The sequence below is a fragment of the Camarhynchus parvulus genome, chromosome Z (genome assembly GCF_901933205.1).
Source record: "Camarhynchus parvulus chromosome Z, STF_HiC, whole genome shotgun sequence".
Classification (NCBI taxonomy): domain Eukaryota; kingdom Metazoa; phylum Chordata; class Aves; order Passeriformes; family Thraupidae; genus Camarhynchus; species Camarhynchus parvulus.
The window spans coordinates 53,146,648-53,163,972 of record NC_044601.1 but is presented as its reverse complement, the minus strand read 5'-3'; the positions used below and the strand labels follow the sequence as shown (position 1 = coordinate 53,163,972).

Below are 17,325 nucleotides of genomic sequence, written 5' to 3'. Positions count from 1 at the left end.
GAGCAGTGAGTGAGGCTGGGAGAGTAAAGAAGAGGCCGGAAAGAGATGATGGAGTAGCTGGTTGCTGGACTCTTTTTGGTACAGCCATGGACAGAACCATGCTTCCTCGTGACACAGAGGCTGCATCCAGGGGGGAGGCGATGGCTCAGAACTGAGAGGGTTCAGTTTTGGAGACCCCCCGGCCCCAGGGGGTAGGCAAGTATGGGGGGGACAAGAGGTCCCGAGATGAGAGAAAACTGTGCTTTTTTGGAACTGGTCAAAGCACCCTTAAAAGGACAACCCTTGAAGCAGCTCTGATCCATGCGCAGTGGTGAGAGCACTGGGCATGCAAGGAAGAGGTCACCATGGCCCCAAGAAGGACTCCTCTCCTCTTGATGGACTGAAATTGAGTATTTACAGGGTGATGGATGGAGACTTGAAATTTGGAAGATGTATTGGAAATGTGGTGGGGGGAGGAGGAAATGCTTTTTGTGGAGTTTTCATTTTCCAGGTGTGTGTGTGCGTGTGCATGTGTGTGTGGTTTTTTTCCTTTTGTAGTTTAGTTAATAAACTTTTTTTTTTCTAAGCTAGAGGCCTGCTTTGCTTATTTCCTGGTCACATCTCACAGCAAACACCAGGGAAGTATATTTTCATGGGGCACTGGCATTGTGCCAGTGTCAAACCATGACACTGCCATACTTCCTCACAAGTACTTTACTTTGTTGAGAAAGGAAAAAATAATGAAATTTTTCCAGAGTGGCAAGAGCTGGTAAAATCAGCGTTGTTTGCAGGACCCTGACAGTTTCAAAAATATTTTTGTACAAATTGCCCTAACAAATAAAGCCATTCAGCTTTCTTCAAATAACAAAATAACTTATGCTGGAAAGGGCCTCTCTCAAAGCAGGGCCTCACTGAAGGCCAGACTGGATTGTTCAGAGCCTTATTTGGGGGACTTTGCTTCATCCCTAGTGGTGGTGACACAACAGTCCCTGGGCAATCTGCTCAAATCTTTGACCATCCCATATATGAAACACTGTTGCTTTATATCAGCCTCTGAAGAATTTAGGAATCATATATGGGTATCTACAGGTTCCCAGGTGACAAGGGAAAAAGAAACAACTGACATACCAAGAGTCCTTTTTAAGAGAAAATAACATCTAATTGTTTGGTTGTATAAGAAATAGTGTTCTCACTTTTTGTCAACAATCCAGACCCTTGTATTTGATCAAGACAACAAAGGAATTAAGACACTTCTTACTTTTCCTCCTGGTCCTGATTCACAGCCTAGCTCTTCACAAACCCTTGTTGCCAGGCTCACTGCTGAAATTCTTCGGGGTTGTGTGCAAACAATGTTGCATTTTTTTGATCCTTCATCCAGCAACAAGTCTTCCAACAAGAAATGCGGCACCTGGGTACTCTTCCCACTGCCTGTTTCACCAGCGACAACAACTACTCGATGTTTTTTAAGAGTTTCTACAATAGAGTATCTATGCTTAAACACAGGTAACTCCTGCCTCTCTTTCAGAAGCCTCTGGTATCTAGAGGAACTCTGCAGCTTCTTAAACAAATTCCTTGAAGGTTCCAAATTATCTGCATCTGAGGTCTCAAGGGAGAGACTATTGAAGTCCTCATCAGGAACCAAGTTTTCCCAGGAATCTTCAGGACCCTCAGATAGTCTTGGCTGGTTTTCAGACTGTAGCTGTGGCTGCTGTTTCAGTTTATTTAACAATTTAGCAATAAAGGTATCACGTGGTTTGTTGGTTTCTATCTTGCTTTCCTCTTCCTTTTTCTTTTCAATATCCCTCCATTCTAGCCAGACATCTCGGTAGGTAGGAGGCAGCAACTGATGAACTGACTTCAAGTGAAAAAAGCAGAAAAAAATTATATTACGTACTACTTAGTAATATCACTATTTTTAGTATTTTTTGTGTAAACAAACCGAAATGTTAAAAAGATTTGACAAAAAACAAATAGGAAACCGTTCTAAATACAGAAACTATAAAAGCAGTAAAATAAATGTCAACAATATGTCTTTATTAGCTTTCAGTTTTTACAAGTCTGAAAGTATAGCTTTAACAAAAAAATCTTTTCTGCATGCTGCAAAGCATACACACAATTAGATAAAAACATGAGATATGTATGGAATGAGAATATGTAATGGAAGCAAAGAATTTAATGGGAAATACTGCATGAAACTATTTTTAGAACACAACTATAGATACATAGCAAAAAAGTGCAGAAGCAGATTCGAAGCCAAGAACAGTAATGCTGCTAAGAAACTTACCTGTCCTTTGGTTAAATGGTAGAGTGCCAAAGTAGCAGCTAGATGTTGTGCTTGCATACTATCTTCTGTTACGATTGTAGGACACATTGCCATTACATCATCTGATGACTTGATAATCCTGACCCTTAAAGAAAAATTTCAAAAGCAGTAATCTCAATTTTCTGCAACCAGTATAAACAGAAAATACCTGTATGACATAACATTTTCAGCAAATATTCCAGCAGTGAATTTGTGGGGTTTTTTTCATTTTACAAATATCTCCATTTTCTTCAAGTCAGAAGCATTTGTATACATACAGATTACCACTAAGGTTAGGTGCTTTGGAAGAAGGACTCAATGTTTGTGTGCTTGTAACTACTTGGGATAGATCAAAAGGACACTCAACAGCCTAGCAAGATGCAAGCATCTGTTTAACAGATAAACAGCAGTCAGAGCAGGAGCCAAATCTCCCATATTCTTAGGGATGGCAGTCTGTTAGTAGTTTTTAGCTTGAGCAAGAAAACAAGCTCTTTTACTTGGTTCCTTCAAGAAACATTGCTTACTTGTAACTTTGTGTCTATTTTATTCATACATGGTAATATTCTACTCTACAACTCTGTATTTTAGATTTGATTTCTAAAATAAATTTAAGATACTGCACTATTTTGCCCATAAATTTATGGTAACTTTGACACAAATTTTTAACTTCCACTTTATTTTAAACAATTTTCAGAAGGGTTTTGGTATTCATAAACTTGAATCTCTGATTTAATATGTTACTTTGAATAAGAATACCAAACATAAGTTGTTCAAATCTATCTCACAAGGGTGCTTCAGACTAATCTTTCATTCAGCAGCACACAAATAAAAATAAGATTCTAGTGAATGAACCCATAAAGCAGGGATAAGGGGTTTTTGTGATTTTTGTCTAGGCTAAGCATCACTTTTGCAGAGCTATCCAGAGTAAAATACTTCCCGAAGGGACTGACAGAGAGTTTGGGTTAAACACTGTATTGATATAAGTCTCTATCAACAAGAGGGAATTGACAAGAATGTTTATTTTCAAATGAACCAAAAGACAAATGTAAAGATTACAGGAAATACATACCTACATTTCCAATATTTTCCAACGGGAATTTTTTCGAAAGAGGGATTTGGGCTCTTTGGAAAATTCTTTCTGCACCAGTCAATCAAGAACTGTTTTGGAGATTTACCAGTCCAGCTTCGAGCACTATAATCAAAATTTCTTATATCTAGTGGATCTCTCTTTTTCACTGTAGGAGCAGAAAAATACATTCTAAAGCCTCCTAAAATCTATTTTACAGTCCTTTTAAGTAATTTTTACCTATTATTCACATATATTCTACTAGATAGCACAATTATCTGAAATATTTTGCAGAAATACAGGTATGGATGCTACATCACAGAAACTTCTGCTTTTCCTACAGAAGTATCTGGCAGAAAATTAATGACAGCATTTTGTTATCTTTGATCATCTAGTAATTTCAGAAGTTTCATTAAAGTTTGGTTATTAGAAAATATTTTCACAGTTTGAAGATTTACAATGAAAATAATTCAAAAATATGAGAGTGCGACTGAAACAACAATTAGCCCTACAACTGAAAAAGATAAAAAAAGAAATCTAATTTTTAAGACATAACAGCATGACAAAAATAGCTTTCAATGTAATCTGCTAAAACAAGTACAGATCCTTTAAAGTCAGCTTGGTCAGTGAGACAGACTGTATGCAGATGACACCTAGTTGGGTGGGAGTGTTGATCTGCTGAAGGGCAGGAAGTCCTGGCAGAGGGATCTGGACAGGCTGGATCATGGGCTGAGGCCAGTGGTGTGAGGTTCAACAAGGCCCAGTGCCAGGTCCTGCCCTTGGGTCACAACAGCCGCAGGCAGTGCCACAGGCTGGGGCAGAGTGGCTGGAAAGGACCTGGGGGTGCTGGTGACAGCAGCTGAACATGAGCCAGGCTGTGCCCAGGTGGCCAAGAAGGCCAATGGCATCCTGGCCTGGATCAGCAATGGTGTGGCCAGCAGGGCCAGGGCAGGGATTGTCCCCCTGTGCTGGACACTGCTGAGGCCACACCTCCAGTGCTGTGTCCAGCTCTGGGCCCTCACTGCAGGAAAGGCACTGAGGGGCTGCAGAGAGTCCAGAGAAGGGCAATGGAGCTGGGGCATGGTCTGGAGCACAAGTGCTGTGAGGAGCAGCTGAGGGAGCTGGGGGTGTCTATCCTGGAGAAAAGGAGGCTCAGGGGTGACCTCATCACTCTCTACCACTGCCTGAAAGGAGGCTGTGGCCAGGTGGGGGTTGGTATCTTCTCCCAGGCAACCAGGGAACCATTGCCTCAATCTGCATCAGGGGAAGTTCAGGCTGGACATTAGGAGGGATTTATTCACAGAAACGATGGCCAAGCATTGGACTGGGCTGCCCAAGGAGGTGGTGGAGTCACATCCCTGGAGGCATTTAAGGAACAACTGAACTTTGCACCCAGTGCCATGGTCTAGTGAACATGGTAGTTTTTGGTCACAGGATGGACTCAATCTCAGAGGTCTTTTCCAAGCTAATTTGTTCTGTAAAGGAAGTCCACCTTCCTTTCCCACAACCAGAGCTTGTTCATTCAGTACTGCAAACCTAGCAAAACAAGAACTAATTCTGGAAATTTGTGGTATTATTCAAGCTTGTACTGAACTACTTTCAACACACCTTTGTCTTCCTTTGCAGCACCATCAGGTTTTTCAAGCAAACTCAAGTTCAAAGTGGTTTCTGGAGGTTGAGATGAGGGAGTTTTTTTCTTTTCATTTTGCTGTTGGTTTGAACTCTTTATAGCTGGATTAAATACTGGATGTTCCTCAAGTGCTGCCATTTCTGCCAGAGAGAGAATATAACTTATACCCACAAACTGCTTAAGAAACAACTGAAATAATTCATACTGAGTACCCAAAACCAGAACTAGTGAAATTTTACTGACTTTTTAGAATTTGACTGAGAAAGAACAGATTCAGAAAAGCCTTCATTTCACAAAGTGGCGTAAAAGATAACAAAATTATTTTCAATTCAACCTGACTCCAAGATTTAATTGCCTAACAAACACTCAGACCAGAAAATAAAACACAGGTAACTTGCATAGCTCTACCTTGCTGAATTCTTCTAATTTTTTCTTGTGCTGCCTTCTGGCCTTGCTTGTCTTTGTCTTGCTTGGAAATGCTTGCTTGTTCTTTTGCTTCTGAAAGCTTGGCAGACAGATGTATATACCTCTCATTCTATTTCAAACAGAATTATTAATTACAAGTTGAATATGGTATGCTTGTCACTTTCAATGACCTTCATGATAAAGTGTGGGTTTTTTACCCTTTATACCAAGCTTATGCAATGAGTTTTTATTTAACTAACAATCAAAATCTCCCAGAACTTGATAGTAACTCACTCAACCTCATGGAAATGTATTTTAAATTTTTCTTTCCCACATATGACATTCAACATTTTCAACGCAGTACAAATAATAAGGGAAAGAAAAAACAACTTAGAAGAGAAGAAGCTTCAACAGGTTTTCCTTCAGTACTGCGATACATTACTGGTAACATTAAAAAAGTTTTCAATCCCCAATTTGTAACACAAATTTGTAAGAAACAGCTCCACCATATGCAGATGTACCAGACATATCAGTTTTCAGAAAGACTCCCATGAAGCATTATTCTGTCTTACTGGGTCAAATTTTTCTTCATCTGTCTCTTTCACAGACTCATCCTTCTCCTCATCACTCTGTTGCTCGGCATATTGCAAAATCCATTCCTTCATAGTCAATTCTTTCTCTTTCCTCACATTTGTTTCCTAAAAAGAGCAATATAAGTTAAAAGTAATGATAATGTATGTGAAAGCAATGCTTTCTTCTGCCAGTACCTAGGAATTACTATAAAGGTTTTATACATAAGATATATATATATATCTGACATGAAAAAAAGCTTTCTCAACCAGGGTGAATATCCCACTATACATCCAAATAGATCTTAATACTAGAATAACTATAATTACTATAAGGAATGAAATAATTTGCAGGGCATCTTTTTGTTTTCTGCTTTAAGATTAAATACCCACAAAAATCAAAACACTGACAGTACACAGGCAAACTTACACCCTCATAAGTTGTAGAGAGTGCCATATATACATAAACAGAATAAACTCATTATAGGATAAAATTAAGAAATTAAGCTATAGAATCATAGAATGGTTTGTGTTGGGATGGACCTTAGAGACCACCAAATTCCAACCCTCCTGCTATAGGCTGGGACAGCTTTTACTAGGCCAGGTTGCTCAGAGCCGCACCCAACCTGGCCTTGAACACTGCCAGGAATGGGGTATCAGCAGCTTCTCAGGGCAACCTGTTCCAGTGTCTCATCACTCTCAGAGAAAAGAATTTCTTCCTGATACCTAATCTCAATCTCATGAGATTCCCTGTGCTCTACCACAAAAATGAACTATGAAGAATCTTCTAGACTCCACAGGAAAAATACCTTTAAATTACCATTCCACTAAAATTAAAATGCAGGTGACAATTATTAATCACACAACATTTTCATAAGCTTTCTACATCAGTGCTGGAAATCAATGCAACTCCTGTGTTTTAGAAAGTTTTGTCATCTCTTCCCCCACAACCCAAGCAATTACTGATTAGATTCTCAGATTACCTTAGTTCCAGGGCCATTTTCTTTCTTTTTGTTATCTTCTAAGTGAGGCGGCATTCCACACTTTGACACAGCAGAACAAAATTTTGCTCTAGGTTTCTGCTGCTGTTCTTCAAATTGCTGGCTAAAACCTTCAGGCAAGGCATCTTCAAAATAAAAAAGGAAAAAACATGTCACAGAAAATAATAATTACAGGAAAATACTTTAAACTCTGCTGGGAACCAACTGGAAGAACACAAAGTGAAATAAAAGTTAGGCTTTAGCATTTATATAAAATAGTATATTTGCTTGTTGGACATTCACAGAACTCCAAGTGTAGGACCGCAAGACTTCATGCACTAGAATACAGAACCAGTCAGCCGTGCATGTAGGAGAGGAACACTGTTGCAACTACTAGTCTTAGAGGAACATTGTATTTAATTACTATTGTGAAGTAATAATGCTACTGCTTAGCACGTCCTATTTCTCTTCTGTCAAAAACTATTTTCTGTAACTATACTCACCATTGGGAAGGTTCAAACAAAGCCAATCAAGCGCAGAGTGGAGATCACCCCCATATAAAAGCGTATTTTTCATTGCTTCTTCAATGTGCTCAGTCTTGAAAGAGAATCTTTGTAAAGCCATGTATACATCCTATAAATAAAAGAGCTAAAAAGATTAGGATTTAATCTAGCAATCTAATATAGGCTTCTAAAGTTCTATTTCCCACATATCGGAAAGCCAGCATTAAAGGGAAATAATCACCGCGCATTAATGTAACAGAAAATTCTGTTTTGCAGAATTTATATTTTCTTTTTAAATATGCACACATAGGTATCGATAAATCTATATTTCTGCCTCTCTCTCCACAATGTGTTTTCTAGCTAATTAAAGACATACCTCCAATTTTCCAGTTATATAGAGCAAAAACTGTAGGAAACCAAAACATTCAGATTAAGTATTATTCCTCTATCTTGTCTGAAAGCTCTTGATTTTAGCTCCTGAATCCATAAAGATGTGCCTTTCTTAATAAGCATACTCCTTGATTTGAGTGACTAATCACTAACATAACTACTGAAAAGCATGCTGTATTGGCTTGTGCCACATACAATACAATTATGTAATACACACAAGTGGAATATGACGCTTGATAAAAATTACAAAAGAAACTATTCTAAATGAGAAATGAAAAGCAAGATTTTTAATTGTACCTGTAGTTTCTTTGCAGTTAGTCTTTTGGAAATCATTCCTTTGTCCTCATTTTGGTTTTTATGGTTATTAATCACATCGATAATCCTTTTCTCCAAATTACCATTTATCATTACCTGCAAAGAAAAAATTAGTCGATACAAGCTAAACTTTGGAAGTTTTTTATGACATGTCAATGCACTTCGTGACTAAGGATGTAACAATGCAGAAATCTCTCTACCATTCAAATTCCAATATTTCAAGCTTTCTGTAATTGGCCTAAACATCTCTTATGAAAAGGACACTTTTTCTTCTGCAAGCTATACACTTTCACTTGAAAGAGAAGAGTTCGTTCCTTATTACCAAGAAAGCCAATTCACATTTTAAAGGAAATTTAGTATGTTAAGGGAAATACTGTAAGCAAAATAAAATTTTACCAAAAAAAAAACAAGGCCTTTCTCCTCTGGTCACATAAAGTAATTTGAACATCAAGATGCAATCTGTGATATCCTCCTTCCAAAACACCCTTAAAAACAAATTATGAGTATAATAATTCTAATATTTAAAACTTTTCTGAAACATGAACCTATCTTTAGCTGCTACTAAGTTTGTTATATAAAATCGATATCCTTTCTCTGGCAGGAAGAAAGATCCATATGCACAGCAGAAGCCCAGACCTAACTCCTAAAATAGTCTTGCATGCAAAGTATTATTTGTTATTAAAAAAAAAAAAAAAAGACATTATCCTGTTGCGGTAATTTACCCCTATTACTTAAAGGACACCCAAAACCCTAAAGAAAATCAAACTCACAATGGTCAATTGTCTCATATATTAATGCAGTTTACATGCACAACCTAATACTGAAAAAGATCTGAAGAACTATTTACTCAGCTAAAGCAGTACTATGAAAATCAAAGTTGTTTTACGTAAAGAAGATACTTGCCTTAAGAACAGATTTATCTAGATTTGCAGCAGCATTGGAATCTGTTGTTGAACCAAAACTGTAAGTTTTTGGACCTGCAAATTGCAAATAACCATCAATTACACAAAACCCACAGAGAACTTTGTTTAACATAGCTAAAGCAGACCTAACATAACACAGGTTAGCGCAAACTATTACACTAACTTGCCAGAAACTTGCAGGTACTTAACAACAATAACCAAGAAAGGCCTTGAACAAGGAATAGTGAAGAGGGCTGTGACAAAACATAAAATTCAAAAGGTATAATGTGAGGAAATGGGATTGACTGCTCACTCTCTGAACGCTGAAAAAGGATTGCCAAATAGGGAAGTAAATGGTAATTTCAAAACAAAGTAAATGGCAATTTCAAAACAAGAAAGGCTGTTGAGGATTTTTTATTACAAAGTGCATAGCTATGAAACAGAACCCTTTGCCGCTAAAGCCATGGACAGTAGATATTTACTGAGGTCCAAGGGCAGAGAGAACAGCTTTGCAGGGAAGAAATCAATTGACATGGGAGAGCATTGAAAAAAGAATTACATATGCTTCAGGGAGACCCCTACATGTCTGATTTGTTCTTACCTAGGTATCTGCTTTTGTTCCCCACCTAGGAGAGAGCACTGTCTTACAGAAGCCTTTGGTCTGCTCTGGTCATTCCTAAATACTTTTCATTTTACAGGTATTAAAAAAACCAAACCCTAATTCACAAAACTATTTATGGTCATTAGAATGACAACACACAGCTGCTCCCATCACTTTCAGAGCGTGTGTACTGCACAGGCAGAAGGAAATTGAGCAAGGCCACAGCTTCCACCACTCTGTGCAGCTGCATGCTGCTCCAGGAGGGACAGCTACCTCCCAACAGGTGGGCTGGGCAACTCATCCGTGCTGGCCTGCCTGCAGAACAGCTCTGGAAGGGCCTGCTTTGAGATCACACCAGGTATTGGTAACTGCACTTCAGGAAAAGCACAGTCCCCCCTGATCAGGAGACACAAACAGCTGCCAGCACTCAGGACCTACTCACTGGCACTTACCAGCGGGCTCTTTAAAATATACCAAATTGGCTTTCACTTACACTGACTCATTTTTCACCATAGTATACAGCCTGAGAGAGAGGCAGGTTATTTTCTGAAGAGGACTGAGCACCACGGTTATTGGAGGAATGGAGGACACAAGAAATACACAGAGCCCACCTTTGTAAAAGCAGAATGCATGAATAGGTTTGGGAGGCTTATATTACCAGATTACAAGACTTCTTAACTACTGGGAAAGTCAGATGCCCTGGCTATTGCACGATTTGTCCATGTCTGCAGCAAAAGCTGTTCTAATGTTATATGGTATCTGAGCTACTTCTGGCAAATCTGGCGTATTAAAAATAGGCATCCCACAGTGCTTCAGAATAATAGTTTTTCAAACTGCACTCAGAACAGCCATCCGTCATCTTATCTAACAACACAGAAGTGCCTCCAGTCCTGTAACAGGTCTTTCAAGAGAGAAAAAAAACCACCCAAAATAATCCCCAATCCATATTATATTGATTTTGATAACATACAAAACAAATACACCAGAAGCTCTGGGAAAGTGCTGTCCAAACACTTCCTTCACAGCAACTGCTGATAATCTAATAACAAGACTTTCTGTAATTAAACTCAACACATCGATGCCACCAAGACTTATCTGCTCAGGGACATCCCTGACAGCAGAATCACAGAATAGCTGCAGTTGGAATGGACCTCTAGAGATCATCCAACCCCATATAGCAGGATCACCTAGAACAAGGGACGCAGGAATGAATCCAGGTGAGTTCTGCATGTCTCCAGAGAGGGAGACTCTGACCTCCCTGGCAGCCTGATCCAGTGCCCTGCCACTCTCAGTGCACAGGAGTTCTTCCTCCTGTTGAGGTGAAATTTGTTGCGTTACAGTTTGTGCCTACTGCTGTTCATTCCGGGCAACACTGAAGAGAGTCTGGCACCATCCTTTTGGCACGTATCTTTGAAATATTTATATACATTTACGTGGGCCCCTCTCACTCTTCTTTGCACTGCCCCAGCTCCCTCAGTCTCTCCTCATGAAGAGCCGCATTATCTTTGTGACCCTCCACTGGACCCTCTGCAGGGAGGAGCCCACAACTGGACACAGAACACCAAACGTGGCCTCATTAGGGCCGAGTAGACGGGCAGGAGCCCCCTCCTTTGGCCACCTAGACAGAGAAGGCAGGCTGCAGCCAGGCCCAACAACCACATTAGGAGCGGCGCAATTCCAGCTGCCTCTCCCGACGCTGGGAAACACCAGCAGCCCCAATGGCCGGCCTCTCCTGGTAACGCCGCGGTCCGCGGCAGCCGCACCCCCAGGGGCTCCCTGAAGGCACTGCCCCTCCAGCCATGGTACCCTCCGTCCCCCTCCGGCACGGCACAGCGGGGCACGGCCGCTCCCGGGGCTCCGCGGGCCGCGGTACCTTGTTTGACACGCGGTTCCTTGGAGGTGGGTGCTGGTCGCGGCGGGGCGGTGCGGCCACCGGGCTCCGTGACCGCGGCCACCCCGACCTGCGCGGCGCGGGCGCGGGCGGTGGCGGCGGCGGCCGCATGAGCCGCGCTGCCCGCGCGCTGCTTCTTGTTGCGGCCGCCCATGGCGCCCCCCCAGCTCTGCGCGCGCGCACATCCGGGCACCGCGATAGGCGCGCCGCCACCGCCTCCCATTAGCCAGCGCCCCCGGCGCACGCGCATGGGCCGCGTCGGCTTTTCGCAGATCACCTTCCGGGAGGGGAGGGCCACGTGTGCGCCAAGGGAGAGCTGCGGAGGGGTTCGGCATCGGGACCGGGACCGGGACCCAGACTCGGTCAGAAATCGAGATCGCCATCGAGCACGGGCCGTGCGGGCGGCTACTGGTGCCAAGGCCGGCGGGAGCCCCTCGGGGGCGGGATCGGAAGCGCCCTTCTCGCGCTAAGTGTGCGGCCCTGCGCGGGGCATTGTGGGAGCGCGGCGGCTAAGATGGCGGAGGCCTTTGGGGATGAGCTCTTCAGCGTGTTCGAGGAGGACGCGGCCGCTGCTGCTTCTGGCGCCAAGAAGAGCAAAACGGGCCCCGCCGAGGGTGCCAGGAGGCCGGGGTAAGGGCGCAGAGCTGGGCTGGGGCAATTGTGGCGGCGGGGTGAGGGCTGTAACGCTGGCCTCGGCTTCTTCCGGCATGTTTGAGCTGCTGAACCCCTCGGGACTTCGGGAACGTCTGTCAGTGTCTGAAGGGAGGGTACTAGGGGGATGCAACTATGCTCCTGATGGTTTTGCCGAGCAATTGGACAAGAGATATCAGACCAAAACTGACCCACAGGAAGTTTTACCTGAACGTGAGGAAGAACTTCTTAAGTACCTGAGTGACTGTGTACTGGGACAGATTGCTCAGAGTCTGTGGAATCTCTCTTACTGGACGTATTTAAGTCCCGTCTGAATCCGCTCCTGTGCAATGTGCTCTAGGACGGTCCTGCTTGAGCAGGGAGGTTGGACCAGATAAGCCGCTGGGCTCTCTTCCCACCTGACTGATTCTGTAATTCTGTGACCCATTTTCCCAGGATTCCTGGCTCTAAAGCCGTAGCCAGCTCTGGCTCTGTGGCCTACTGGGGAGTGTGGGGACCTGGTGGCCAGCTTATTTGGGAGCTGATTTGAAATCCCATAGCTGTTTTTGTGGGTCAAGTTACCTGGGTTGTTCCCCAAGTGCATTGGCTAACAGTTGCTCTTAAGAGCTTTTTTTCCTTGACAATACATAAATGAAGGAGGCAAATTTTAAGTTTCTTGTGTGTTTATGTTGCAGGAAAAGATTGGAAGAAAAACCTTCAGTACCAGCAGCAATAGTCAAGCCAAAAAGGGAAGCTGAGATTGATAGTACTGAAAATGTCATTTTGGGGAAAAAACCGAAATTGGAAGATGTTTTATCAGACGATGTTAAGTAAGTGCTCAGCTTAATGAGTAAGGCAGTCCTAGCAAGCTGCCTTGACTAGCCATGTGCCAGTTGGGAATAGCTGATATAAAGGAGTTTTGCAGTGTTTTCCTGTAAAGATGAATTTGCACAAGTTTGGTTTTCCATTATCTGTTTAAGTGAGAAAGTGCTGCCAGTGCAGCCTCAGCAGTGATGAAAGTTGGGTATATTTAAAATAATACTGCACACCTGTAGGCCTTTGCAGTAGAAAGTGTTCATGAGTTTGTAGTTACTGATTTGAGTTGGTGACTCATGGTCAAAGGCATTGTGTTGATTTCACACAGAGCAGGAGATGAGCTGGAAGCACATGGGCAGAGGCAGGCTTGCTGTGTACTGTGACGTTGAAAGACATAGGTGGCTTGGGATACAGGAAAAATAAATTGGCAATTAGACAAGGCTTTTGAGGGATGTAAGGTGGTAACTGCACTATCATTTGGTCTTTCATCTAACTTTTGTGAAGTTCAGTGTCAGATTTCTGTGAGAAGTTCATGAGAAGACTTCTCAAAACACTGTAAAGAGTAAGTGCATAGAAGAAAAACAGAACCAGAGCCAACATTTTAAGTAATTTTCCGTGTTATCAGTTATTATAGTGGTATCAGTAGAATGTACACATCAGAAACAAACAGTTTCATGGAAGGAGACTCCAGTCCCTTCTCATGGCCATGACAGAAGGAACTGATAAAGAAAAGAGGGGCCTTGTCCTCAGCATCCTTGGGATGCCTTAAGCTGCTCTTACTCTGTGTTGACTAGTAGCATGAGTACAGGTCTTGAATTTTGTTTCATTATATCTAGAAAAAAGTCCTATTTAATCATAAAACTTTATGTGAGTAAATGTGACCCGGGTGCTGTTTTGTGGTACAATTTTTGAGTCAATAGCTAAAGTAGATTTATATGGTAGCAAAATTTTAACTTTGAGGTAATAGTCCTGGTAGTAACCTCTGCAGCCTGTCCATGCCAAGACTCCACATCCTTTTTTTATGTTGCAGTTAAAGCAGATGTGAAATTCAACATGTTCACTTTTATTAAAAACAGGTTTTTTTAATACTTTTTGGCAATCCTAACTCATATCTTTTTAGTCTGACAGATCTGATGCCTCAAGTAAAAGTGCAGTCTGTGGAAACTGTTGAAGGTTGTACACATGAGGTGAGTGCTGTGAAAAAGCACATGAAAAATACAGACTTGTAACACCTAATTGTGTGTATTTAAGAAAGCATTGATAGTTTGTGTTTTTCATATTGCCAGTATAGTAGTATTCTTTATTCTTCTTGCAGTTGTTATATCACAGAATTACAGAATTTTTTAGGTTGGAAAAGGCCTTTGAGAGCATTGAGTCCAGCCATTAACCCAGCAGTGCCAGGTCCTCCCCTAAACCTTGTCCCCAAGTGCCACATTTACACGTCTTAAGTGGCTTTAGTGATGATAACCACTTTCCTGGACAGCCTAGTCCAATGCTTGACAACTCTTTTCTAATGTCTAGTCTCCCTATTCACAGTTTAGGTCATTTCATATTCTCCTGCTTGTTACCTCAGAGGAAAAGTTGCCCCCCACCTGGGGATGCCTGCAGTGCTGCTTAGAGCTGTTGTGGCCCAAGGGCAGGACGTGGGACTTGACCTTGCTGAATTTCACACCATTGATCTTTGCTCATTGATCCAGTCTGTCCTGATCCCTCTGCAGAGCTTTCCTGCACTCCAGCAGATACAGTATTTCATACAGTATTTAAGACTGTGAGGAGTTTGAAGTCTGTAGCTGACACTGAGCATGCACAAAATGCACTCAAACAAATCAGTAGGATATCTCACCAGAAGGAGTTTCAATCATGCTTACAATACAATGAGTGATTGTGAAAGAATTGATGGTAATATTGATAGGTTTCTATATTTGTAAGGTACCAAGAGCATTTAAGAAGAAAAACCTACTTGTTGGTACAACATGTTTCTCTTTGTAGTGTGATCAGTGCATTGAAGTATTCTGCTATTCTGGTTCAAGTATGAAAGACTTTCTTCTAAAGCTGATTACTGTTGAAAAATACATTTTGGTAAAAATGGAAAATTATATTTTTTTATGTGCAAAGTAATAAAAGCTATCAATTTTCAAATTGTGTTGATGGACATAGATACAAATTCAAATATGAGAAATACAAACTATCAATGCTTTCTTAAATTAATGTTTTCTTGAAGCATCCTGCATCCATATATGACTATCAGAAAGAGTTTGGGTGAAAATCAAATATGTAAATTTTATCTTCTTTGTTAGGGCTTTTTTATCTTCTGTGCTGTTTTCCCAAGCTAGCTCAAGTTAATTAGGGTCACATTCAAGGTCTCTATATGATCAGACTTCCATAATAAGGGAACTGTATATACAGTTGCTGATCAGGGTTCTAAAACTCGTATGTGTGAAATTTTTGTTGTTTTGAGATGTCTGTTAAAGGTTTGCCATCACATAATGACAGAAGAGAGCTTACTTACTTAAAGTGAATCAATACTAGGTATTGGCCAGGAATGGGAATGTTACCAGCATAAATACAGTGTATTTGGAAAGGGAATATTATCAATGTGAGCTCAGTAATTGCTTCGAATATCCACTGGCCAGAACACATGATTGTGTTTTGGCTGAAAAGCTGGTGTTTCAAGGCAGGTGAAGCAGTAATATCTCACACAAGACAGTGGAGATATCAGAGAAGTGAGAGAAGCAGCGCCGCTTAGGCAGGAGAATATAAAGATTGATTGAAAAGCTCTTGAGAGGAAGGAATGAACCCTTGACACACGAGCTTGTGGAAACAGGATAACTGAAATTCAGATTGGTTTTCATATACTTCACATTGCCAGAAATGTCACTGCTGTGGACACAGAAATCTGCAACTGTTTTTATTTTAAATATCTTTAATAGGTTGCGCTTCCAGCAAATGAAGAATTCACAGGTCTGAAGCCAAGAACTGGAAAAGCTGCAAAAGTATGTGGCAGATTCCATTTATTTTTCTTTTTGTACATGCTTTATACATAGTAAGTGAGAGTAGAGGGAAAATTATGTACTTTGAAAGTAAGATCTGTAAAAGATGGTCTGTCACAAACTGATGTTTTTCGATTTAAAATTAGGTAGAAAAAATTATGTGGTTGAATGAGGTTGGATAGGCTGTTATGATATTCTTTCTGTAACATCAGGCAGGGGCAGCATTCTAGTTCTCTTCCTAAGCTGATAAATGAGTGAAAATTCAGTCATCAGGGCAAGATTTTAATTTGCTATGAGAACAAGACATAAGCAAAGGTCTTAGGTATGATATAAAAATACTTAAATACAAAGTCATTGCATAATAGTGGGTTAAGATCAGCAGAAATTACAAGTGTCTGTAGGATTTAATTTCTTCCTCTAATTTGCACACTAGGTCAGTGTCTTGGTTTGGAAAGACAGCAGTCCGCTAAGGAAGGCAGGAGCCTCTCCTGAAATGGAGAATGTAAACCCTCCCCACCCCTCCGAATTGCTATAATTTTAAATTAAGGGGACCCCAGGCAAAAATAGGGGAGCAGGAAATAACAGTTCTTTAATAGGGAAGAGAAAAAAATAATAAAATAAAACAATGCAGTACACTGGAACAACAGTGACAGAGTCAGAACCCAACCTGACACCCTGTGGGATGTTGGTAGCAATCCAATTGGAAATGTGGCTGCAGTCCTCCTGAAGTATCAGGTGTGGTTCTGTTGGAGCGAGGGGGATCTGTATAGAAGGATGTAGTCTTCCTCTGAAGATCCAGGGGAAGAAGAGGCAGCTGCTGTTTCTCTGGGGAATCCCGTGGAGAAAGTGGTGCTGGTGTCTCAAAACCTCTGGATTATATCTGGGTAGCAGTGCTTGGCTCCTCCCTCTGGGCGGAGCATCTCACAATGGGATGTTATAGTTCTTCTCAGTCATGCACTGATATTCAATAGTCTGTTATCAGCAGATGTCCCCTCCCGAGGGAGGTGTGAATGTGGTCATTCAAAGAGAGAGATAAGGCAAACTGCCCACTTGACAAAAGATAATCTGCCATACAGATGGTAATTGAAAACATCTTGCAGTTGCAATCTGGAACAGTCAGTCAGAAAAGTAGTTAGATGTAAGCCTGTCTTAAATTTCTGTAATGTTTTTGCTTTTTTCTTCTAGGAATATCCATTTATTCTTGATGCCTTCCAGAGAGAAGCTATTCTTTGTGTAGATAATAACCAGTCTGTGTTGGTGTCAGCTCACACATCAGCTGGTAAAACTGTTTGTGCTGAGTAAGTACTTTTATAACAGGCTCTAATGAAAGAACAGTGTGATGTCCCTTCTTTCTTG

At 41.4% G+C, this 17,325-nt stretch overlaps 2 protein-coding genes across 3 annotated transcripts in view; one reads left to right on the top strand and one right to left on the bottom strand.

Moving 5' to 3' along the window:
• DHX29 (DExH-box helicase 29) overlaps positions 1 to 12,089 on the bottom strand; it is a 31,841-nt gene extending 19,752 nt beyond the window's left edge. Inside the window, exons 1-11 of one of the 2 annotated variants that reach the window (XM_030969094.1) lie at positions 11,811 to 12,089; positions 9,043 to 9,116; positions 8,122 to 8,235; positions 7,435 to 7,564; positions 6,935 to 7,077; positions 5,955 to 6,080; positions 5,386 to 5,512; positions 4,956 to 5,117; positions 3,351 to 3,516; positions 2,264 to 2,387; positions 1,238 to 1,834 (exon numbers count right to left, since the gene is read on the bottom strand). In XM_030969094.1, coding sequence (XP_030824954.1) covers positions 1,238 to 1,834; positions 2,264 to 2,387; positions 3,351 to 3,516; positions 4,956 to 5,117; positions 5,386 to 5,512; positions 5,955 to 6,080; positions 6,935 to 7,077; positions 7,435 to 7,564; positions 8,122 to 8,235; positions 9,043 to 9,116; positions 11,811 to 11,916 — 1,869 coding nt within the window. In that variant the 5' untranslated portion in view covers positions 11,917 to 12,089. Of the gene's footprint in view, positions 1 to 1,237; positions 1,835 to 2,263; positions 2,388 to 3,350; positions 3,517 to 4,955; positions 5,118 to 5,385; positions 5,513 to 5,954; positions 6,081 to 6,934; positions 7,078 to 7,434; positions 7,565 to 8,121; positions 8,236 to 9,042; positions 9,117 to 11,515; positions 11,691 to 11,810 lie in introns of those variants that run through there. The other variant, XM_030969093.1, reaches the window with a different exon arrangement.
• The window catches only part of MTREX (Mtr4 exosome RNA helicase), a 44,424-nt gene continuing 39,120 nt past the window's right edge, over positions 12,022 to 17,325 (top strand). The window contains exons 1-5 of the mRNA XM_030969095.1: positions 12,022 to 12,163; positions 12,859 to 12,993; positions 14,100 to 14,166; positions 15,910 to 15,972; positions 17,155 to 17,267. Of these exons, the coding sequence (XP_030824955.1) occupies positions 12,048 to 12,163; positions 12,859 to 12,993; positions 14,100 to 14,166; positions 15,910 to 15,972; positions 17,155 to 17,267 (494 nt within the window). The 5' untranslated portion in view covers positions 12,022 to 12,047. The remainder of the gene's footprint in view (positions 12,164 to 12,858; positions 12,994 to 14,099; positions 14,167 to 15,909; positions 15,973 to 17,154; positions 17,268 to 17,325) is intronic.